The sequence below is a fragment of the Colobus angolensis genome, unplaced genomic scaffold (genome assembly GCF_000951035.1).
Source record: "Colobus angolensis palliatus isolate OR3802 unplaced genomic scaffold, Cang.pa_1.0 Scaffold5, whole genome shotgun sequence".
Lineage (NCBI taxonomy): Eukaryota > Metazoa > Chordata > Mammalia > Primates > Cercopithecidae > Colobus > Colobus angolensis.
The window spans coordinates 14,409,034-14,434,003 of record NW_012118487.1 but is presented as its reverse complement, the minus strand read 5'-3'; the positions used below and the strand labels follow the sequence as shown (position 1 = coordinate 14,434,003).

The 24,970-nt window shown below is 38.7% G+C and overlaps 1 protein-coding gene across 2 annotated transcripts in view; it reads left to right on the top strand.

Moving 5' to 3' along the window:
• The window catches only part of GALNT7 (polypeptide N-acetylgalactosaminyltransferase 7), a 159,425-nt gene that overhangs the window by 107,308 nt on the left and 27,147 nt on the right, over positions 1-24,970 (top strand). For both annotated transcript variants that reach the window (XM_011959610.1, XM_011959611.1), the window contains exons 3-5: positions 19,981-20,147; positions 23,156-23,286; positions 23,525-23,604. In XM_011959610.1, coding sequence (XP_011815000.1) covers positions 19,981-20,147; positions 23,156-23,286; positions 23,525-23,604 — 378 coding nt within the window. The remainder of the gene's footprint in view (positions 1-19,980; positions 20,148-23,155; positions 23,287-23,524; positions 23,605-24,970) is intronic.

Sequence of the window (24,970 nt, the reverse complement as noted above, 5' to 3'; positions counted from 1 at the left end):
ATAAAGATACAGCAGATTGACATCAGCTTCAGAAAATGAGACATTAGGTACCTGAGGGATTCAGTCAGATTGCTCCTATGAAATTGAGTTTTGAAGATTGAAAAAAGAATGCCTGTTTTTGTGACAAGTGTTTTGGGTAATATTTTAGGGGAAAATTGATGTTCTGCATTCCAATACCTTAGGTAATGAGGAAGCTGCAGAAACAGCCTCCTTTCTTTTATGAAGGCTTTAGTATTCAAGATCACCATAGAGGTCAGTGCTGTGAAGCTAATCTCGGACGCCTATCTCAATTGCTTCAGAGTATTTTAGGATTTCTAAGGTTTTTCATGGATTTTGTTTTCATCAAAAGATATAATTTTTCCTCCACATGAAATTTTTTAAAGTGATAATTAAACATATTTACTCAGTAATATTTGGAACATTATATGGAATTCAGAAGCTCTGGCTTTCCTCTTTGAATTTGTAAACCACCAAAAGTTGGCAACTGGCCCTTGTAAAAGATTTCTTCCAGCAGAGCTCTTATATCTTTGTTTGTGTTTTCCCTTCCCGCTTAAGCACATTTATCTTTGCTTTTAGCTGCTGCAGCCCTCTGAGAAACAGCAGTCTTCTTGGCAGCTGCATTCTGTGCAGGCTCCTGCTCTGTCAGTATGACAGCTATCTAGAAGGACTATATATTAGATGGAATAACCAGCTAATATCAGAAGGGAAAAAACTGGCAGCAATGAAGCACAAAGTTCCCCTAAGTATAACTTGCAAATCTTTCAATTAACCTATTGAATCAAAATAAGAATGGGCGTAAATAGTATTGATTTTTAAAATATGTCCTTGCTGTTTAGAATAGATGCATTTTCAGCAAAGTCATCTGCAAAGTGAATGCCAAAGTTTGTTCTAAGTCTGTTAGTAAGGTGACATTGTTGTTCTAGGGAAAGCTTTAATGTGCTATTTTTTTATGAGAATGAAGGTATCAGGCTAGATCTTTTGCCCAGGGGTTTGTTGGTTATGAAGCTGCCAGAGTAATGTCCTGTTCACTTCTAGTTGTCTTAAGTAGCAATTCTAAATATTTTGAAAAAAGGAAAGAAGTATTTATGTTTAGTAGAATATTTAAAAGAAGAAAGTAAAAGCAATCACCTGTAATCCTACCACCCAAGTAATACATAGATTTATGTTAAACTCTTTATTTATTTATTTATTTAGACAGAGTCTTGCTCTGTTGCCCAGACTGGAGTGCAGTGGAGTGATCTCAGCTCACTGAAACCTCCTCTGCCTCCTGGGTTCAAGTGATTCTCCTGCCTCAGACTCCCGAGTAGCTGGGATTTCAGGTGTGCACCATCAGGTGCAGCTAATTTTTGTATTTTTAGTAGAGATGGGTTTTCACCATGTTGGCCAGGCTGGTCTCGAACTCCTGACCCCAGGTGATCCACCCACCTCAGCCTCCCAAAATGCTAGGACCACAGGTGTGAGCCACCGTGCCTGGCCCCAAGTAGTATATTTTTAAAAGATGGGCCAGGCACGGTAGCTCATGCCCGTAATCCCAGCACTGTGGGAGGCCGAGGTGGGCAGATCATGAGGTCAGGAGATCGAGACCATCCTGGCTAACAAGGTGAAACCCTGTCTTTGCTAAAAATACAAAAATTAGCTGGACGTGGTGGCAGGCACCTGTAGTCCCAGCTACTCGGGAGACTGAGGCAGGAGAATCATTTGAACCTGGGAGGCGGAGCTTGCAGTGAGCCAAGATTGCACTACTGCACTCCAGCCTGGGCAACAGAGTGAGGCTCCATCTCAAAAATAAATAAATAAATAAAAATTAAAAAAAAATAAAAGATGAGGTTAGATGTTATATATTATTTCTAAAATTTTGTTAAAATTTTTTTACACATTTTTATATGTCTTTAAATATTTTTTGCACAACACCATTTTGCTAGCTATATGATCCACTGCATGGATGACCACAATTTATTTCATCCATATTGGGACATTTGGATTATTTTCAGGTTTTCACTATTGTAAACAATGCTGTGAGAAACCCACTTATGGCTCAATATTTGTGCCCATCATTGATTATTTCAAGAGGACAAATTCCTAGTGGAATCACTCAGTCAAAGGATTAATAACCGATTCCTTTTACTTGGTAGTGTTTTGTCAACTCTGGAGTCTCTCCTCTGCTCTCCACCATCCCTGTCCCTCACTGCTTCCACTTCATACAGAATATATTTGTTTTGCCCTTTTCCATTTTTCTTTTCTCTCCTTTGGTAATGGTCTCCCCCTGTGTATGGACTATCTGTAGACCATTAGAAATTGAGGGACTCTCAGGAGAGAATGCAACAAACTGATACTATTTCAAGATGACAGTTGACCATAGCTTACATGCAGTGTTCACATGAGTCAAGTCATTGGGTTCCCTGCCAGATTTTAAGTGAACTAAAATGTGTTCTAAAAGTTTGCTTTGAGATTTTCTGGCATCTGCCTCTTTTAGAGTGAGAATTAACATACCATCACAGTTCTTATAATTCCATCCCATCGTTGAGCCATAAACCATTTGATAACTAACTTCAACTCACTCTTCGTGACTCACTTGCCTCAGAAAGATTTGATTTTCTGGAAAATTACAATGAAGCAGAGAGGTAAAAAGAGAAGTAAAGATAACTCAATTGATTCCAGAAATGAGATAGACTACTGCAATAATTTTTTGAAATAGTATTACTAAATTTTCTCCTCTACAACATTTTAAAACATCTCATATATATCAATTATATGCTAAATGAACTACTTGGTTTCCTAATACCTTTAACAAAATGAATTACTAAGTGTAGCCAACATATATTCTTATTAACCCCAGAAAATGTCTGTTCTGTGCATTAACAAATGTTAACTGTTGTATGTTACATATTCTTTTCCATATTTGTTTTACAATGGAGAGGGTCTTCAAAAAATGATCTAGTATATCACCTCATTTTGCTGTAGGGACATTACTATCAATGTTTATGACTTCTGTAAGTAAGTATTACAACTTTTCTTGCAACCAATCCTGTAATATCTAACAGTTCTCTTTTGAGAAATTATTTACTAACTCCAGCCTAAAGTTATCATGCTGCTACTGTAAGACTATACCTCTTCAGTCATTAACAGTGTTGAAATTTGCTTTTGGAAATGTAAGTCCTCCATATGGTTGATGTCATTTCCTCATTGTAATTAGAGTACATTGAGAAGGCATATAATCACTCACTGAGTGACGAAACATGGATTGGGAGAGATGACTCAATAAACATTTTAAGGAATGTTTGTAAAGTGTGATTTTCAAATCTGTGTTGAACTTAAATTCCCAACTTGTTCTCTGCACAACTGTTTTTACTGACTTGCACCTTGGCACAATGCCATTGGTCTCCACTGAAGTCTTCGTGAAAAGCAGCCCAGTGAAACTCATTACTGCATTCATCATAAGGAGGCCGTTGTTGTTTAAACCACAACAACAACAACAAAAAGTCCCATCTGATCTTCACACCATGAATATTATACTTCTTCTGAACAACTGGCTTGTTAAAGACGGACTTGACTAGGTTTTCTTGCTAGAAAATGCAAGCCAAAATTGTGATGTACCCATAAGAAGTATTTGGTATACCCAGCCCACCATGCTACTCACTTGGGGTGGTGCATTAACAGTGTGCTCATTGTCAGTAGTACCCCAGAATCATGCACACAGGAGCCCTTGACCCTCTGGTATATACTTCTAAAACCTCATTCTTGATTCCTCCTTCTTTTTCCTCTCATTCTTTCTTCATCCATCTTTTTCCCTCCTTCTGTTTTTAACTTTTGTAATAGTGTTTTATTCTTTGTGTCTTTGTAAGCTGCTCAAAGTCCTTGTGGAATAAGGTGTAGCATAAATTAATAACTAAGTCAAAGATGCAGACCGTTATTTGCTCAGACCGTTATCTATACATCCATGCATGGTACCCAATGTTGATCCTTACTCCTGTTGTTTCAGCTCAAATATATTGGTGTTTGATAAGCTGGAACTTCTATAACACAGAATATGGCATGTAAGCTCATATTTGAAATGAGAGTCCAATATAGCTATAAACATATGGCTCACACTGTGAAATGTTCTTTTTTTCCTTTCCCAGGGAGTTTTGAAGAAATGTACGAGAACATATGTCCAGTCCTAGGAATCCCTGCCAGATTTTTTTTTCTCTAAATTGTGGTTTGAGATTTCAAATCATTAACTGGATACATCTGTCTGAGTATGTTTTCCTTTTCAAAAAAAGAAAATTTGAAAATAGCTACCCAAAAGACATAGTTCAGTATTCTTAATTTTCCATAACGTATTTAATATCCTCAACCTTTAAAATTTAACTGACATTCTCTGAGCTGTGTGCAGTCATTTTGTTGGTGGCCATATATTCCCTGGGTATTGGGTGAAAATAAGGAATTTATTTTCCTGTATGTTGTTTAAACATGTATTTGTGTGTAATTCTTAGTAAACCTGTAGGTTTAAGGAAACAGCCTTCAAGTTAGAGTCAAAGGATTCATTTTTAAATCCTGCTGCTGTCACTAACTGTGTGGCTTTGAGCAAATCATATAACCTAACAGAGCCTCAGTTTCTTTATGTGTGAAATGAATAGTAATAATAGTAATAATGCCTGCCCTTCCTATTTCACAGGGTTACTGTGAAACTCACATAAGATAACATGTATTAAAATGCTTTGAAAACTGTAAGAGTATTAGAACTGCATTGCCTCAGTCTGGGATAAAAGGAGATCACAATAACTAATAGCAAAATCACCATTTATTTGGCTCAAACACTATCTACTCTGCTAAAATTTTAGCTCCCTCAAATTCACAACTAGTTCTGGGAGTCAGCTGGGGATGCTCAACATATGCTTGGGAATGGATCCTGTTGGATTCTTCATGGATGCTCTTGTTCCTTCTCTGTGGCTCACTGCTGTGGTCTCTCCTCTGCTGCTCTTGCAGCCAGTGCTCAGTGACTCCATGGTCATAGCCCCTGACGCCTCTAATGTCCTCACCAAAAGGAAATACAGTCATCCCCGTGCAGCCACTCTTAACACCTGTCAACTGTGAAGTTCTCACCTACATCTTCTCTCATAGTATCTCAACATGGGGAACATAACTTTCTCATTTGTTTGGGCTCATTAGGGCACTAAGTGAGGAGGAGCATCAGGGGATGGCTGAGACTGAGGTGTTCTCTAAAACTGTATTCGAACGTTTCTGTACCAGAGTTTGTACACATTATTTAAGGTTATAGTAGAGACTGCAAGCTGAATGGTCCAATGACGATGTGACCTTTAGGAAGCCTCTGGCTTCCTTTGTGAATTCTAACCATACTGTTACTGTGTTTAAAGATCATTGGCAGCCGAGCCTCTGGGTGGGGAACTGAAATAAGAAAGGTGTTGTCATAATAACGCCTGGACAGCTGCATCCCACAGACTGTGGGAGTGCCAGAAAACTGGCTACCTCAGAGCAGAGTAGAGAAAATGGAAATAAATACAAATATAAGCTTTTCAGTGAGCTGTGGGTCAGAGAATGCCACAAGTGGTCTGGCAGATCATGGTGCAGCTCTTTGTTTCATGAGCTACATGCAGCAGTGGTTTTTATGACCTCTTTGTGTAGCTTTCCAGCCCCAGGATTCAGCCATGGTAAGGTGGAAGGTTTCTGGTACTAGCTCTGTTCTGCTAACAATGGTCCACTTTCCTCCAAACCCATTGATTATTTAGACATGAAATAAATCTATGCATCTCAACTCTTTGCCTCAGAAAATGAAATCTGTCCCAGGAAAAGTTCAGATGCAGTAACCTGCTTGGAACTAGGGATGCTTGTCTTAAAACCCTGCACACATGGCAAACACTGTTTTATTTAGATTGAGCTGACTGGGGGAGTGGACCTGATAGGGATATGGGCATGATGAGCTAAAGCCACCAACTGGCGCTACCTTCAAGAATGGGTCCTACCTTCCAACTATGGCACCATACAGTAACACTCCAAAGCAAGGATTGTAGTTAACAGCCATACTTTCTTAATTAAGGTAGACCCATCCGTTAATTCTATGTGCATTGATTTTGACTTTCAACTTTAAATAGAGCAGAAAGTAAACATTTTTTATTCCCCTCTTCATTAATATTTAATTCATTAATGAGGAAAATGGGTAGCGTTCTGTGATATAGTACTCCTGTGACAAAGGAGTAGTCCCAGGAAAATTTTTGGAATCAAATCAACAAGTATGTATTGAGTGTTGACATAATACATGAAAATGCTGTTTTAGCTAAGAGCACAACTTCTGATGATTAGTTTTGCTGACATTTTAATCTTGCAGGTGATAAGGTAGAATGATGAGGTAGAATTATAGGCTTAATTTTGACCTTCATGGGGATTGATTGATAATAACATTGGAAAAAGGTAACTAGCTTATCTTAGAGTCTCTATTAGCCAAGGAAAAGAAGAGAAGGTCTTCAAGGAGTTGAGGCATCATTTGAGAAAATGATTAAATGAAAAGCTATAACAGTTTTATTGTGTCTAGTTAAAATAAAGAATATATAGTATTACCAAGAAAGGAATAGTCTACATGGGGGTTAGAATAAGGGAACCTAAGAAAAGATGTGATTATTGTACCATTAGCTATCCATCAGAGAGGGAGTTGGAATCAGTCATTATAAATTTAGTCTGTTTAGCACACCCTACTGTGGAGGAGGACGCAGGGAGCTTCAGAACTGTAAGGCATCAGCCATTAAAACAGATTCTGTGTTTGCCAAGCAACCTTCTCGTTGTAACCAGAGTTTGCAGGCAGAGTTTCCAGTGATGACTAGGTTGCATGAAAATTTGTTTTATTCTTTCTGATTTCAAACAGTATTTTATATATCAGTTTCTTGTTTGGTGAACATATGTAATTCTCTTAAGTTTAATCAATTTTGCATATTTATAAGAAGTTTTAGGACCTACCAAGTAGTACAATCTCTGTCTCTAGCTTACATTCCTGTAACTTCAACAATGACCATAGAGGAAGATCTCCAGTAATCTCTAATTTAAAGAGAAGATAGATAGATTGATTGATTGATTAAAACTTAGTGAAAAGCTCTCCGTTTAACTCTTAGTTCATTAATACATAATAAACTAAAGTTTCCAGAAATATCAAGTGTAGCATGTTAGACATGGATTATTTGCCCATAAACAAATCTGTTTAACTAGTTTAACCTTAAAACAAACAAAAAAATGTGGAGCAGGGTGGTGAGAGCACCAAGTGGATGGTGCTGAACATGAGAAGGCCGCCCCCACGATCCAGTCACCGCCTAACAGGTCCCACCTCCAACACTGCGGACCACATTTTAATATGAGATTCTGGGGGGCAAACATCCAAACTATATCAAGTGATAAACTCTCCTTCCACTGAAAATGTATATTGATTTCTGAATGCTAAATTAAACTTTGTATTCTACATTAGTAACATATTCAAGTGTCAGCACTGTTTATTATAAATTGTAAGCATTTTTCACTTCCTTTTATGATGAAAATGAGCAAAAGAGGTTTTAGATGAAAGCAGGAGAAGTCCTCAATTTGTTTTAAAATAAAAATGGAGGCTGGGTGTGGTGGCTCACACCTGTAATCCCAGCACTTTGGGAGGCTGAGGCGGATAGATCACCTGAGGTCAGGAGTTTGAGACCAGCCTGGCCAACATGGTGAAACCTCGTCTCTACTAAAAATACAATAAAGTTAGCCAGGCATGGTGGCATGTGCCTGTAGTCCCAGCTACTCGGGAGGCTGAGGTACAAGAATCACTTGAACCCAGGTGGCAGAGGTTGCAGTGAGGCAGGATCGTGCCACTGCACTCCAGCTGGGTGACAGAATGAGACTCCGTCTCAATAAAAAGAAAAAAAAAAAAGTATAGTTAAAAAGCAGTATTTTTCAAATTGAGGATTTGTTTCCTATGCCTAAAGAATCTTCCTGGTTATACTTACTTCAGAATTAAGGGAAGAGAATCAAAAATGACTCTTTTTCTTGAGACTCCTAGTGAATGGTCTAAAAGTAAGAAACAACCTTTAAAAGGAGCAAGAGATGAGTAACTTCTACACACCAAATACACAAAAGCATGCACACACACACACACACATTGTTGTAGATTAATGATAGCATATATTGAGTGCAGGGACTCGCAGCCTCAAAATGTTACATTTTTCATAGTTTGCTGAATTAGATGTTATCTATTGATGAAATCTAAATATAACAAGCCTTTATATTAAACTACAGATGTTGAAAACATGGCTGATACAGACAAAATGCAAGTGAGTTATTCATAGACATTTCATTTTTATTTTTAAAATCCATTTTTTAAAGTTATTGGAAAATCACTATGGAAATTCGTTATTCTCATATTTTCTGTGATGCCAAGCACCTGACCCACATAACTACCCTGGAAATATTTTGTAAAATTACTCTAAGAATAATTCTAATCATTGCAAGCCTGTAATCTGAATGTGAGTATATGTGATCAGAGCAGTTCTACAATGTAGGTGAACCAGTACTGTCCTTGATGTTAGAGGATTTTAAAGCTTTCTTGGGAAATGAGCTACCCAAGAGGAGAAATTAGTCAAAAATATATATCAAGGCCCATCCATTTAAATGTTGACCTTCCTTCTTATTAGAACTATTACAAATTCTACGCCAGTAAACTGAGAGGAATGATGCAGAATAGGGGGTTTTACCTCAATACGATGGCATTTCTTTCTTACTAAATCTTAATATCAAAGCTTTGTGTATTATAAATACTACTTCTGTGTGCTCTACCCAGTGGCTTCATCTCACAATGACAAACCAGAAAAGAGCTAAACTTTAAGATGCTGCCTTCAGGCTGATGGTGGCAAATGAAAGCTTGTAATTAAAGGTAGCTCAATTTGTGTTGGGCTGAAGCTTTTATTTGGGATAAGTGTCCAATCCAGTTGGCCCAAAATTCAGACTCCCTCTCTGGGCTGTTTCTGTGCTCCAGAGGGTCTCTTTTCCTCTCTTCTTTTCTCTGTAGCACCCAGGTGACACAAGGATTGTGCACCCTTGAGGAACATGTTGTAGGTGGTTCTGGCCTGCTTACCTCTGTCTCTGCTGCCTCTTCCTGGTTCTGGGTAAGGTGTTCCTGTCTTCCCAAGATCCTGGCACCCTTTCATCTGCTGCTGAAGGAACCCCTGCTGCAGTAACTTCTGTTCAGTTCTCTTGCTGACTTTGGGACAAATAGTCCTTTCCATGCCAGCCCCACTTTGGGGACTCATCTCCACTTTGGCTCTCACTGGTACTGTGGATCCTCTGAAGCCCGTTGTCTACAAGACCCTGTCCTGTCTTAAGCCTTCCCTCCCACAGAGTTGCCACATATCATCCTATTCCTTATTACTGTGACCCCTGGCAGGCCACTGGCTCTCAACTCTTCGCTACCATCCATGTTCCCCACTGGAAGCATGTGGAAACTTCTGGGCTCCCTGGCTCCACCCTACAGCCAAGGGAGACTGCACAGCAGATGTGGAAAGGGAAATTGTCTCTAGTTGTCCTGCCTAAGTACACTTCAGCATGGTTTCTCTTTTACGTGGCAACCACCTTCTACTGGATAATCTCCTCCAAATCTGGGAAATAGAGGCTGCGCACAAACCCATTCCTTCATCTGCTTTTGTTACCTTCTATCCCCTTGTTCCCTCCAGGTTTTCCACCTCTCCCTAGTAGAAGAGCATCTACTTCCCTTTTCTGTGGAAGAGGAACATCTCCTCCTCCACAGAATATGGAGCCATGTAGACTTAACTTGTCCTGTTGCAGTTTTGTCATTGCATCTTAAAGTAGCGGCTTCTCGTTTTCTGAACAAGTACCCAGGGTTGTTTATCCTGCATCCGAAAAAATTAAGGAGCATGGACACAAGCGTGGGGGTGGAGTGAAAGTTTAATAAGCGAAAGAAAACACTTCGCAGCGGAGAGGGGAGTTCGAGTGGATTGCCGAGTTACAGCTGACTCCAAAAGCTTTTGTAAGAAACTCTTCTCATCTCTGTAGCAGTTTGAGTAACTTCTCATATCAGTAAAGCTGTCTGTGCAACTCCCCTTATCTTACGCAGCTGTGCTAGGCAAGCACAAAGCGCCACTTCTCTTTTTTGTATAACTGGGTTTGTTTTAGGTAAGCCCCCATCCTCCCTGTGCGAGTTTCCATGGAGCCCACCATGTATGTGCCTGAAAAGGAGAGGAAACTTTTTCCTGGGAGCTTGCTAATTATACAAAGAACAAAGGACGGTGTGCTGGACGCTGTCAGCTTCTCTGTGTGCAGGTGCAGCCTGAGTTTTTGTCCCAGGTTGTTTGTTTTTGCCCATTGCTGTGACTTTTCAGGCAGACCACTTCTACACTCTTAAGTTTGCCCCAACTGATTTTTCTTTCTCTCACCTTCATTCCCCACTTCAGAAGTGGGAACTCTAACTGCTATTAGGGAGGTTGGGCATTGATCTTTCTGGCTCTTTCTTGCTGGAGAGGGGCATTGTGTGAGGAACAACAGCTAGGATTCCTCCCGAGGCTGGTTTAAGGGTCCTCAGAAAAAAGGTGCATTTATGTGTGGTTCCATCTGCATTACCATTTGGAGCTTGATAGCCTCTCGATGAACAAAAACAATTTTGGTTATTAGAGAACATGTATTAAAATGAGACAAGGAAGGAGGTAAGGACGGCTTAAAAATCGTGAGGCTGCTGACATGCCCTGATAACTGGTGGCTATAGTTACGTCTGTTAAGATTTGGGTATATGGGGCTTGGCTTTGGTTAGCTTGCTTGGTTTCACCTTCCCAAAAAGGAAACCTCCAGGTTATGGGGGCACTTTATTTACTCTTATTACCTGGCAGACTTTGTAGGATAATTGCCCAGAACTAGAATATTGTTCCAGATTTTGACATTACCCATCCCTTTCTGTCTCTGAGCTGCAGCCAGAGGTCGCTGGTTGGTTTACAGGAATAAACAGGGTTAGTCTAAAATGTAGGCAAGAACTTAAAAATAACTAATGAGACTAGAAATTAATGACAACTGTATGATAAGTTTGAAACATAATTTCTCTCTCCCCAGTCTTCCTTTTTGTTAAAAACAAATCATGATAGGACTGAGTTGTTTGCAAAATAGACTTTAGTTTTAAACTTGGTCTGATTATTGACATAAGTGCAGCAAGAATCCTTATTTTTACATAGGCCTTTTAGATTGGCTTTGATGGAACTTTGTTGCACAAGGAATCTTAGATAGGACTTTCTAAAGCTGATCCAGGCGCGGTGGCTCATGCCTCTGATCCCAGCACTTTAGGAGCCCAAGATAGGCAGATCACCTGAGGTCAGGAGTTCAAGACCAGTCAGACCAACATGGCAAAACCCTGTCTCTATGGAAAATACAAGAATTAGCTGGGCGTGGTGACAGACACCCATAATCCCAGCTACTTGGGAGGCTGAGGCAGGAGAATCCCTTGAGCCTGGAGGTGGAGGTTGTGAGCCACGATCATGCCACCGTACCACTCGGCCTGGGCAATAGAGCGAAACTCTGTCTCAAAAAAAAAAAGTGACATCCTTTACTCATGACAGGTTAGGAACCCTGTACAGGGGCTGTGTAGACAAGGTATGAGACCAGTTTCCCAGGGGGCTTTTATTGGCTCTGCAAGTCAAACTTGACTCTTTAAAGGGAAACGCACTCTTCCAGTCAAAGCCTTAGTAAAACAACCAGGTTTTCCAATTGTGTACTGTTGCAAAATAAAGTGGATTCTTACTGCACTGATGCAAATGACTATATTGTTATAAGTCAAGAATACTTATAACCAGTTTCTGAATTCTAGAGAAACCAGGCAGAGAGAAACAAGCATGTTCCAAATTTTGTTCACAGGAGTATACCTTACTTAGTTGTTAAAAGTTGTAGCTAACTTGAAAGAAAGTTTTCTTGACTCTGAAAAACAAAACAAGAATTAGCAGTGTTCAAAGCAAAAATCAAAAAGATTCTTTTACTTTTCTATTAGTTTAGTCCATTCCATTAACTCTTGTTCTGCTTAATATTTGTAAACATTTTAGCTTTTCATGAGTCATGTACATTTTTTCTATTATCAAAAACCTGCATTCGAGAGTACCTATTAAAGTTCCACAGTGATTATAAACCATTTTTTGAAGAAGATTAAAATAAGACAACAATTGTCTGTAAATGACAGAATGTCTAGGGTGGTTACAGTCAAGAACATGATTGACAAAGTTGGTTATTTCCATGGCATACAATAACCCAACATAACAACCTTAATTGTGATTGATAGCTCATATTGAGACATTAGAGCCTTAGCTATCCCATACAATTTTGGACATATGTTAGTATTATTACCTAAAACATAACCTGAAGAGTATTAGACATCATTTTGACAATCCCGTGTACCTAAACATGTTAAATGATCCTGTTTACCTCTCTTCTGCATGCTCCAGGGGCCCTCTGTAGCGCCCAAAAGCAAGGGGTCAGGAAAGACAACCTTGAGACTGAAGTTTAATTTTGGGAAGCCTGTGAAATATGTAAGAGGTTTAAAACACTGGCTATTATGAAACAAAATTTTACCATAAGTCATTTGTTTTGCCAAAACAGTGACTCAAAACTTTGAAAAAACCAAAACTTTTCATTAGCCCTTACTACTACATGAATAGAGAGCCAAATTTCACCCTTGCATTAGTCTACTATTAATGTTAACCCCAATTTTTAATGAAACTTTATAGACAATCCTATTCAATCTTAACCAGTTTGATCATGAGGTGAGATTTTTACATATTTTTTATGGTTATTTTATAACCCTTTACAAGTTTTACTAAAGAGTAGGTCAACATCACCCAGCGCGGTGGCTCAAGCCTGTAATCCCAGCACTTTGGGAGGGTGAGATGGGCAGATCACGACGTCAGGAGATCAAGACCATGCTGGCTAACGTGGTGAAACCACATCTCTACTAAAAATAGAAAAAAAATTAGCCGGGTGTGGTGGTGGGCACCTGTAGTCCCAGCTACTCTGGAGGCTGAGGTGGGAGAATGGCATGAACCCAGGAGGCGGAGCTTGCAGTGAGCCAAGATCACGCCGCTGCACTCCAGCCTGGGCGACAGAGTGAGACTCCGTCTCAGAAAAAAAAAAAAAGAAAAAAAAAAAAAAAAAAAAAAAGTAGGTCAGCATCATAAGACAACCTTGTTGTGCTTTTATTTCAAAGTTTAATTTACAGAAAAAAGAAAATACCCTTTTGAATTTAGTCATATGTTCACACACACAGTTTCCTTTGCAAGATTAATGTTTACAGTCTTTTCACAATTTGCTTAAACCTTCTGCTTTATTTTATTTAATTTAAGACAATCCTAGGCAAAATGGACATTTCCATGCCTTCTTATAATCTTTTAACTAAAAACACATTTTGCTGTTTTTACAAACCTTCCATGCAAATCCATGTTCAGTAGTCTCAATTACATGTCATAATGGTAACTCTTAGCAATTTTTAACTTTAATGTAAAGCCTGGTAAGTTGTTTTAATTATGTGCTAGGTGCAGATAAAGTCTGATTCCTTTTAGCATAGTTAGGAGTATGGTCACTTCCATTTGTTCCCAGGCCATACTAATTGTGAAGCAGGCAAGTGGACAGTTTTTAAAAGGCCAGAGAAGGAGTTTGCAACCTTAAAACATTTAGCAAACCTAGCATCTGACCTGCATAATAAATAAAATTAGACCACATTTTTACACCTTGAAGACATTTGTATTTTACCAGTAATTCCTGAGTCTGTTTTTATTTTAAATATTAAAGTCACGTGAACTGAAATGTACCACAGCTTTTGCTTTTACTGCAAAATATTTTATTTAAGTGCTAATTTTTCTTAGGCCAATTAATTAGAGCTCTTTTTATAGACTTCACATATATATCACATATATGACTGCACAGACAGTCACAAGAAGATCTAGCAGCTCAGGGTGGAGCCCTTTTAAGAACAGGGCTAGGAATACAGTTTTCAGGGCCTAATAAACAAGCATAGCCAGAAGACAAAGACAGATTTTGAAAGGGACTTATCCACCTCTAATTCCAGGGGTTCCATGAGGAGAACAGGGATTTCTCCAAAATGGGATTTGTGGCAACTTACCTGTTTTCCCAAGGAATCCCAGGCCACCAGAAGTCATTCTAGGGTCTTTCATGCATGCACCAAGAATGACAAGACACAGTGGAAAAAAGTAATTCAGTTGACTGGAAAAAAAAAAAGCTTTTTCCAGAAAAACAATATCTATGAAGAGAAAAACATAAAGGCCTTTTACATATACCCATAGCTCAGATATCCACTTTGAAGTAAGCTGAGCATTCTTTAAGAAAATCCTTTTTCATTAATTAAAACTTTACAGAGAATATAAACAGTGATCCTCTTCATTCCTTTTACTGGTTTGCACCACTATCTTTTCCCAATCATGTTCAGGTTCTCCAGTTCCCTTTGGGAGAAAGTGACTCAGCTCAAGCAAGGGCAGGTTTTCCTCTGGACCACAGATCCCTCCAGTGCCAAAGCTTGATATTTGAGGAGGTGATTGTCTCTTAGCCAGGGACTTTCCTTAGAGGACAGCACTCCTGCTATATTGTATGGGGTGTAAACAGTTGTTTCCCATGGTTAACCCAGTGGCCTCTGGCACCAACAAAGCTGCCATTGTAACTGCTTAGAGGCAGGCTGACCAGCCTTTAGCCACCAAGTTAAGTTCCTCACTTAGGTAACCCACTGGCTGTTGAGCTGGACCTCAAGCTTCAGCCAGAATTCCCAGGGCCATTTCCTTCTTTTCTGATACATACAGACAGAATGCTTTTCCTTTGGGAAGACTGGGGGTTGATGCTTTAAGTAAGACTTGTGTTAGCTGGTTAAAGGCTTTTTGAACCTTAGGTTCCCAGGTTAGTGAGAGTTTTAACTGCTTGAGTTTCTTTATGAGGTGGTATAAATGGCAAGCTATTTCACAGTATCCATATGCACACAGTCTGCAAAATCCACTAATGCCTAAGAACCCCCTCAACTGTTAAAGGGAATGGGTATCCTTTCCTCACCTGATGCTCTGGTCCCTTCTGATAAAACCAGACCTAGGTACTTTACTGAAGTCTGACAGAGCCGAGCTTTAGATTTTGAGACCCTATATCCCCTTTCAGCTAAGAAATTGAGGAGAGCCTCAGTGCCTCCCTGAGACTTCCTTGGTTGGGGGACAGAAGAGAGTGTTATTTAGGTACTGCAGAGTTCCAACTCGAGGGTGAGAAAAATTAGAAAGATCTTTGGACACGGCCTGTTTCAGCGATTTCCTTCCCATATTAAGGGCTGTCTGAGTAATAAGCTTGTTCTTTATTGAATAAAAAGGTTTAAGGATTTTTATTTAGCTTTTGATCTACTGTGGAAAGCTTGGAGGAGTTAATAGGTTTAGCTCTAATGCCCTGCAAGTTCTCCAATGTACACATTTGAAGGATTTTCCTTCCCCATTTTCTGATGCTATCATCGTGGTCTCATTTAGAGTCCTCCATAGGCACTGCTATTTTCCCCTCTGGCTTCTCTGTCCCTGGAACATCCAGGAGACTTTAAATACTTGGGTTAAATCTCGGAAGGCCTCTATACAGGAGTGAAGTTGGGGCTTGCCCGGAGTGAACTTTAGGGTCTGAGGACTAAAGGAGATCCAGGCTGCGCTCAAGGGTAGTGCAGGCTTGAAGATGGGGTGTTACCCATGTAGAAGAGACAAGAGAAGAGGCATCCCTCAGTCTCCTCCTCTTCAGAGTGACCCAAGATGGAGGGAAAGGCTGGAGGGGCATTCCCCTTCACCCGCTTCCTCCCGTCCTCTGGGTCCCAGTGACTGTCATAGGTACCGCCACGTGATTGCAAGTATGACCTTCACTTATGGTCCTGGAGAAGCTAGTTGGCATAACTAGTCATGCTCATCTGCTTGTGGCCCTGGCCCTTCACCCTTGCTGGTTTTCTAGACCTACTTAGCCGGTAAGGTTCCCAGTGTACCCTAAGGGTCCAGGAGACATTGTATTTGGGCAAGACACTTTAATGGAATGGAGGAAGTCTTTTAATATTATCTCTGGCTTCCCTTGCTATGGCCCTAGTGAAACACTGAAATCCCAGAGAATGGGACCAATTGACTTCCAAACATAAAATCCCCTTTTTGTTTAAATCGCAATGTAGTTGGATGTAGAACAGGTGCCTCAAAAAAGAACATAGGAATTGAATGGCTGTCCTGTTGACTGTTAAAGATGGAGCTTTGATATTTACAGGTGGGGCATGGAGCCTGGTCCCTAATAGAGGGACATAGGAGGGAGGGGAATCCGGGAACTAGAAGTTTTTGACAAACAGCCAACGAGACTCCCCATGGAGAAAAAAATCCCATCCCACTAGGTGGCACTGTAGGGTCCGAGATGTTATGTAAAAACTGACTCTCTCTCCAGGCAGAAGTTAGAGAGAGAGGTTTGGGGGTTAATAGGCTGTCCCCATAGTACGCCTCCCAGCAGAAGAAAATTAACTTGTCTCATAAAGGAACTGTTTAAATTCATTGGACAGTGCTGAGCTTTTACATGGAGGGAAGAAACAACCCAAAAGGAGAAGGAAACAATCCAAATGGGGAGGGAAGAGGATTTTTACTTGGCGTGAAATATCCCCTTATATAGTGCCATCAGTGTCTATCATTGAGGACAAAAAGCCCTTACTAGGTGAAAATTTAGACTGATCTTGAATTGCCTGTCTCCAGGAAATCACAAAGACAACAACTGTTTGTCTTGGTAATCAGGAATGTAACTCCAAGAGTTGTTATGTCTGTCAGTTGGTGTCTTAGTAATCAGGAATGTAACTCACCAACGGACTCTACCCAGCAAGATTATATCCCTAGGCTGCAAAAACATCTGTAACATTGCATACAAAGAAGGGATAAGAGGCATGATAGCCACGAAAAGAAAGAAGGAAAAATGCAGTAGGAAAAGACTGGAAATCCTTGTGCCCATGCCCTGATAGCTGTCAGGGACTGGAGATAATACTGAGGGGTAGCCCCAGCCAAAAACCTTCATTTGCTGTAGGACCTCCTTCCAATCCCATGCGATGTCTGGGCCCTTCGTGAAAGGAAACTGGTTTGGAATAGACAAGAAGCCTCAGAAATGGAAGTAAAAGGTTAGAGGTCTGCTCTTACTCACCCTTCTGATGATCCTTTCTTCCTGCACCTAAATATGTTGTAGTTTTGCCAATGCACCTTAATGTAGCAGTTTCTTATTCTCTAAACTAGTACCTGGGTTCTTTGTCCTGCATCCAAGAAAATTGAGCATGGACACAAGGCTGGGGGTGGAGCAAAAGTTTAATAAGCGAAAGAAGAAATGCTCCACAGCAGAGAGGGGAGTCCAAGTAGTTTGCCGAGTTACAGCTAAATCCAAAAGCTTTTATAAGAAACTCTTCTCATCTCTGTAGCAGTTTGAGCAACTTATCTTATCAGTAAAGCTGTCTGTGCAACTCCCCTTATCTTATGCAGCTGTGGGTATGCCTCTAGGCAAGCACAAAGCGCTGCTTCTCTTGTTTGTTTAACTGTGGGTTTGTTTTAGGTAAGCCCCCATCCTCCTTGTGCCAGTTTCCATGGAGCCCACCATGTATATGCCTGAAAAAGGGGAGGAATCTTTTTCCTGAGAGCTCACTGATTAACAAAGGGCTTCTGTACTGGACCATGTCTGCTTATCTGTGTGCAGGTGTAGCCTGAGTTTTTTCCCCGTTTGCTTTAATTGTACCTGTTGCTGTGACTTTTCAGGCAGACCGTTTCTGCAGTCTGAGTTTGCCCTAACTGATTATTCCTTTCCTTCTCCCTCAGTTCTACAGGGTGTCTCAAAGTAGAAAGATTGTGGGGTGGAGAGTAGACATTACTGAGAACAAAATATAAGAGGCATTTCAAAAATATTATCCCCAAAGCAATTCAAGAAAGAATTATGGAGCAGTTGTTATTTGTTATATGCTGGAAATATGGTATTGAGCAAAATAGCTGAGGCTCCTGTCCTTAATGAGCTTACAGTCTTGAAAATTTTGTAGGAAAGATTTCTATGCAAGGGCATAGAGGTATATACAAAAGGATGATTACTGAAACATTATTATGAAATCAGCAGAAATGCCCATCAATAAGGAAATAATTCAGTAGACTGGAACAGCCATACTATGGAACAGCCGTACTATGGAATATTCAATAATGTATTGAAACATTATTTTAATGTTTTCATTCTTATTAAAAGAATTATGTAAGTCTTATACATGCTCACATGGGAGAAAAGTCTATACATACTCATCTGAACGTGTGTTCTGTATACATACCAGACATGTCTACATGAGTAGACAAAAATCTTAAAAAATATATTAAGCCAACTATTAACAATGATTTCGTCTAGGAGACGAGATTTGACATCTACTAGGGGACGTCTCTCTTCCTCAGAAAAGGGAAGTAGAAGCTCTTTTAGGGAGAGGTGGAAAATCTGGAGGGAACAACAAAACCTGCTGAAGAGAGGCAGGGAGGGAACTTTTACCTGTATGTCATAAACTTGTATGTTGTTTGAATTTTGAACAACAAACTATGCATTACTTTGTAATTCTTAAGACAAATAATATAAGAAAAATACATACCAATGGAGTTACTCTGGCACACAACCTGGTTTACGTTTTTTGAATTATTATTTCTAAACTATACATTGGTGAAAGGAGATGGAAAAATATACAACACACAACACAAAATTATGCTCTATTCCAGCTGTGTTGTCCCCTGTCCTCTGTAAGAACGCAAGGCCTGCAGATGTTCCCCAAATTGAGGTCTCTAGGACAGCAAAGGGGTCCCTCACCACCTTCTGCACCTTCACCCCACCCTTTTCCTCCCTCCTTCAGCCCCTTTATGTTTCTAACTCTGTCCTGTCTCCCATTCAAAGTTTCTATCTTGCCCTTTTCCCCAAGTTGCTGTCTTCTGCCTTAGAAGCAAGTCCCAAATTTCCTTTCATATTTTACGTATTTTCACCAATTCTGGTGTCTGTTGTAAATCAAAATTGCTGTCTTTCTCACCCCGTTCTGCTGTTTTAAGCCCAGTAGTTAGAGTCAGAGGAAGAAAAACGTTGCCTGAGTCCCTATCTGGGTTATAGTTTGTCTGGGGGTTTGTTATCCCTACCCATCTAAAATTAGGCATACCTTGCTCTGCCTGCTTCAGTTTCTCTCCAGAAACGTTACATCTTCCAGCAAGATCTGTTTTCCCTACTACTGTGTTTTTGAACTTATTCTGAAAGAGTGTTTGGTCCCTCCCAACTTTGGGTTACACTGCAAAGTACTCTTTCAGAATCAAAATGAGTCTTTTTACCAGACCCTGTTTGGGGTTTCTTTTATTTAGGAAGAGTCTTCTGGAAACTGTACTCCTGCTACAGTTGTTTCAAATAGTTGTGTAGAACAACTAAGCTCTTTAGCTACTCTAAAAGCTCTAAATAATATTAGCACTTTGTTCATTCCACAGTAAATTTCTGAATGCTTGCTATATGCCTCAGGTCAACCTGTTTAATTTTTCTCTGAATATTTTAGTCAAACATAGTAATATAATGTGTTTAGCTTTCAAATGTAGTAATATAATGGTTTATTTATAGCAAGTGAAATAAATCTCTTGTGCCAAAAGCTCATTTCAAAAAGGAAAATAAACTAAGATCCAGGTCATGGAAAAAAAGAAAAAAGCCAACCACCTGATAGCTGTAAATACTCTCTTAAGCATCCTCAGCATAAATTCACAAATTAGTTCTTTTTATTACAGAATAAGTGCTGGTTATGCAGTAGCTTTATCTAGGAGTAACTTTATCTCATAACAGCTTCTCTCTTTTATCTTGTGTTTCCGTTCAATATTGAAGGCTATATTTCATTCACTTACCGTAGTTAAGTCTATAATATGTAGTCCAACCAGAAAATATAGTCAGCTTGGAGCCAAGCATTGTAGATTACCTGTAAATAAATACGATGAAATTTTCTCTTTACAGATGCAAGTATTGGCATTATGATGAAAACTTGCTCACTTCAAGCGTTGTCATTGTCTTCCATAATGAAGGATGGTCAACCCTCATGAGAACAGTCCACAGTGTAATTAAAAGGACTCCAAGGAAATATTTAGCAGAAATTGTGTTAATTGACGATTTCAGTAATAAAGGTAATGGCTGTAAAACTCACATTTTGTCCATAAAATAAGTTAAGCATGAATAATTGCACAAATATGATTTCGAAATAATTAGCTATAAAAAATTAATTGCATCTATTGATAGCATCTGTTATCAACAAGTTGACACTGTGCCGAGCATTGTTGTGAGTTATTTTGTTTAATACTGACAGTAATCCTTGCAGTAGATACTATTATGTCCGTTTTACACGCTCAGAGATGTACAAGTAGTACACAAAACTTTGGTTGTACACAAAAATTTGGTAAAAGTATGCCACTGATTGTAATGTTAGAAGTGAAGATAAACATAGGTAGCATGAAAATATCGTTCAGAATGGCTTTATAAAAAAGCTTCCTCCAAAATGTAATTGAAAATTCTTACAGTCTGGATAAATCTTTGCTGGTTTTGCAAGGACATGATTACAATCGTGAAACTGTACACATATGTTAGCATGAATACATAGAAATATGACCTGTTTTTCCCTTCGTCTCTGTGCAGCTGATCCTTTTATTAACTAGTCATTTTTAAGTACACTAGAGAATGTATAGCTTTAAAATTTTTAGTCATATCAAATGCATTTAGAGGCTTTAAGATACGTTAAAACTTTTTTCAGTTCTCATGTTAATGTCAAATCTAAAAGCTTTTAGGCACAACGTTTTGTGTATGTCCATTTTGTTGCAAATTTCTATGACAGTAATGTTTTCATTAAAATACTATTTCTATCTTAAGACAAATGATATTGTTGGTACAATAATAATTTACATGTACAAAAATCTAAATCTATAAAATAACTTTTCAAAATCCCCCAATTTTACTAATTTTAAGAACCTCTGTATTATTAATACCAGTAAAAGTTTATCATATCCTAAAAAAAAGTGAAGATACACCAAAAGGTATTTAGCATCCTAAAATAACTGCTTTGCCAAAGAAAAGAACACAATTTCAGACCTCAGAGTATTGTGTATTTTTTTACTCTTGTCTTTTTTTTTAATCTTTACTTCTTTTACAAATCTCTAATGAAGACAATCGTGCAGGGTCCCTTGAATTTAGAGCAGGCAGAGAAGTTTGGGCTACCCTTGAACAAAAGTACAGCTTTAATTAGTTTTTTCAATTTCAAAACAACCTTAAAATCAACCTTAAAATCTCAGTCCTATCCTTAGTAAAATTACATACTGTTTGGTTAATCAGACTTGAGTGATAATTTGGTATGTACTTTCCCTAGTATATTCAGAAAGTAAAACTTTTAAGATAACGATTTTTCTTTTGAAGACAAAATGCATATAAAAGGAGCTAACTCATAATAACACTTGGGTTTCTGGGCATTATAGTATTCTCTATAAAGGTTTGGAGCTTTTAACAATAGAGCAAATTACTCCACACATGTGTGTATCAGCTAACTGTGGCTGAGTTGGTCCGAAATAAAAGCAAACCCACACTCTCAGTGGCTCGCACAATGAAGGGTTAGCTTTTGCTCAAACTACACGGTCCGTGCGGGTCAGTGCTAGCTCTGCTTCCCATCCTCAGTGCAGGACCCAGGCGTGCAGAACAGCCTCAGTTCGGACACTGCCTGCAGAGGGGCAGTGGGAAAGAAGACACACACAAGCGGCCTCTTAACGCTTCTATGCGCGTGACTGATGTCATTTCCACCCACCTCTCATTGGCCAAGGCAAGTCATACAGGTCCTAGCCTGCAGTCAGAACCAAGAATCTAAACTTGAAGCATAGGCCATCAATTCATTTCTGCCCATAAAAACTTAAGATGTGTTTAAGTTGCATATGCAAAAAATCCTCCTGATGGAATTCAAAAAGGCTTTAAAAAAATGATTTAGGACTGCACTGAACTTTAAAAAGAAGATGATAAAGGCTTTTTTTTTTTTTTTTTAAGTTAACTTGAAGGGAAAATTACTTAGGTTTTCTGAGGGGAAAAACATGATTAAGCATGAGAATTTTATTTATAATACTTATTAAAACTGGGTACCAAAATAGAAAGTTCTTTTTCTCAATTTCAGATACCCACATGTGAGTATCTTACTAATAATATATGCCCTAAAATGAGTAAAATATTAAGTATACAGTCTGATTTGCCCATTTAACCACTAGCTCATCTCTAAATACAGCAGCTTTCCTATGATTGCATATTCATGGGCCAAATTTTTAAACAATTTTAAAACAATTTGTGTGTCCTCAAGAAGCAGTTTTTAAATGATCTGCAGCTCATTCTGACTGTGGTGAGCTAATTTCATGGACTCATAGTGGTACAAACAAAAGCGGTTCTCTTATAATGGGAAGCCAAAGATGGAAACTTTGCCAGATGTGTCTGGTTTTTATAACACAAACCTTCCTCTACTAAATTACAAACACATATTATACATATATGTATGTATAATTAGAATTATCTTTATTATGTATAATTATACATTTGATGCTTAAGATAAAGAGAAAATGAGATTTTTTGATTATTTGCCAACTTGGTGGGAACCATATTCATCACATCAAGGTTGCAGCTTTCAACACTGATTGTGGTTGGGGAAAGATGGCCCAGAAACAAATATTAAATAACCTATACCCTGTGTGGATTCCAGTGAAATTGTATAGTATTATTAGTAGGCAGTGCATCTTCAGAAACCTTAACCATTGCTTCTGCCAACAGCCAACAAAATGTTGTTCCTGAAAGCATTCAGATTTGACATTAACATGTGAACAGGAATAAAAATTTTAATATCTCTTAAAACCTTAACTGTCAATTGGAATAATCATTGTTTAGAGGGACGTTTGATAATTCTCAGACTAACCAGTTCTCTGTAGGCATATTAAACTCAAAATTAACTTAAACAATATACTTCACTTTCCTTCTTAATAGATAAAACATTCAATCTAGTCCACGTAAAATTACTGTCTACCCAATGCACCTGTTTCTTATTCTTGTTTCCTGAGAAAAATAATAATTAATTGGTTTATATTTATTAGTCTAATTTATAATATCGATTGATTTTTCTTAATAGAGCACTTAAAAGAAAAACTGGATGAATATATTAAGCTGTGGAATGGCCTAGTGAAGGTATTTCGGAATGAAAGAAGGGAAGGTTTAATTCAAGCACGAAGTATTGGTGCTCAGAAGGCTAAACTTGGACAGGTAGGAAGCATTTGATATCTACAATGTCAACATTTTGGGTTTGGTAACTAAATCATATACATTTTTAATCATTCTTCAGTTTTTTTAAATTGAAATGAGAATGCTGGCTTAAACAGATAACTTGTGTGTCAGAATTGACTATAATGCTAATTTTCATTAGCATCTAATTTTAAATTGTGTGTAATATATGATGTAACCTATATGAGGAGTATTCTTTCACCTGCCTCTTTTTTTTAAGGTTTTGATATACCTTGATGCCCACTGTGAGGTGGCAGTTAACTGGTATGCACCACTTGTAGCTCCCATATCTAAGGACAGGTAACATTACCTTGCTTTTTTTCTTTCCTGGTTGAAAGTAAACCTTGTCCTGGAAGGGCAAATAATATTTTCATCCTTTGATTCCTGTTCTATTCAGTGTGTCAAGTGTGCGTTAGTGTTATCCCTCATCTAGAAGCTAGACTGATACTGTGGACTGATTTAAATGTAGGCAGTCTGGCATTTGGGAGAAACCCAGGGTTCCTCACTCAAGAATCATTTTGTGGTTGGGTTATTAAGACTCCTCTATCTCCAGGCACTTTCCCTAAGAGTAATAGAAATTGCTCCCTCTAAACTGGGGTAAGAGTTCTAAACACTTGAAGAACCATGCTTTGAAATTATTCCTATTGATTTTTGTGACTTTTAAATGAGTACTTTCAATAGTAAAGACCAAGTGTTACTTGTATCAAGGCTTTGGGTTCCTGTAGAAACGTTAAAGTTTAGAAATAGACAACTATTCCATGGAATTGTGGCAATCACCATTAAATTTCCAGAAATGTCTAAAACAATACAAGGCACCATCAGTTTTCTAGCTCCAAAGCCTTCCTTGCTTCTAGTCCATAATTTGGAAAATAAAACATGTCCGTGTGGCAAATGGCAAATGGCATGAATCAAAGGCAGAACTTTGGAGGATTTCATCATGAGAGGATTTAATGTGAAGGCCGGTCACGAACATTTTTCACATGCTGTCTGATGTCATCCTCACAGCAACCCTGCAGGATAGAGATTATTAGCCCCATTTGACCGAAGAGGATACTGAGGCTTAGAGAAATTAAGTAATTTTCCCCAAATCAGATAGCTAATAAACTGTCAGACCAAGACCTCCCTGGGACACTTTATACTGCACTGTGTATTTAGGAATGTGAAAATCATAAGAAGTGAGGAAAGTTAACTGACCAGGTGTCAGATAACTCTCTCTAGGTGAATTCCGGCAGGCTTCTGGGTAGGAAGGAAGTGCTTTTCCAGATTCCAGTGGCAGATTCCACGAATCTGACAATGACCCTCCAGTGTGAGTTCACACTCTGGAGAGAAGGAAGCACCTGTTCTAGACTCTACTTCCTCCATATTAAAGTTCTAAGCCCTGTAGGTTTTCCCTTTTCCTTGGGTTTTAAACTTCTTAAAAGCACCTTGACCTGGATATAAGCAGCTGTCATTTTTATTTTAGGAAAATAGATTTTAAAATCCTTTCTGACGAGATGAACATTGTAACAAGCAGGGTACCAGAAAATCTTTGTAATGTCACTTTGACACCGAATTGGTTATAGAGTACTAGCATTTTCGTGAAGCCCAAATATAAGAGATTTTTTGTTCCAAATTCTCAGACTACTTCTTAAGTTCTTCAGCAAGTTTTGAGGGATTTTTTTTGCTT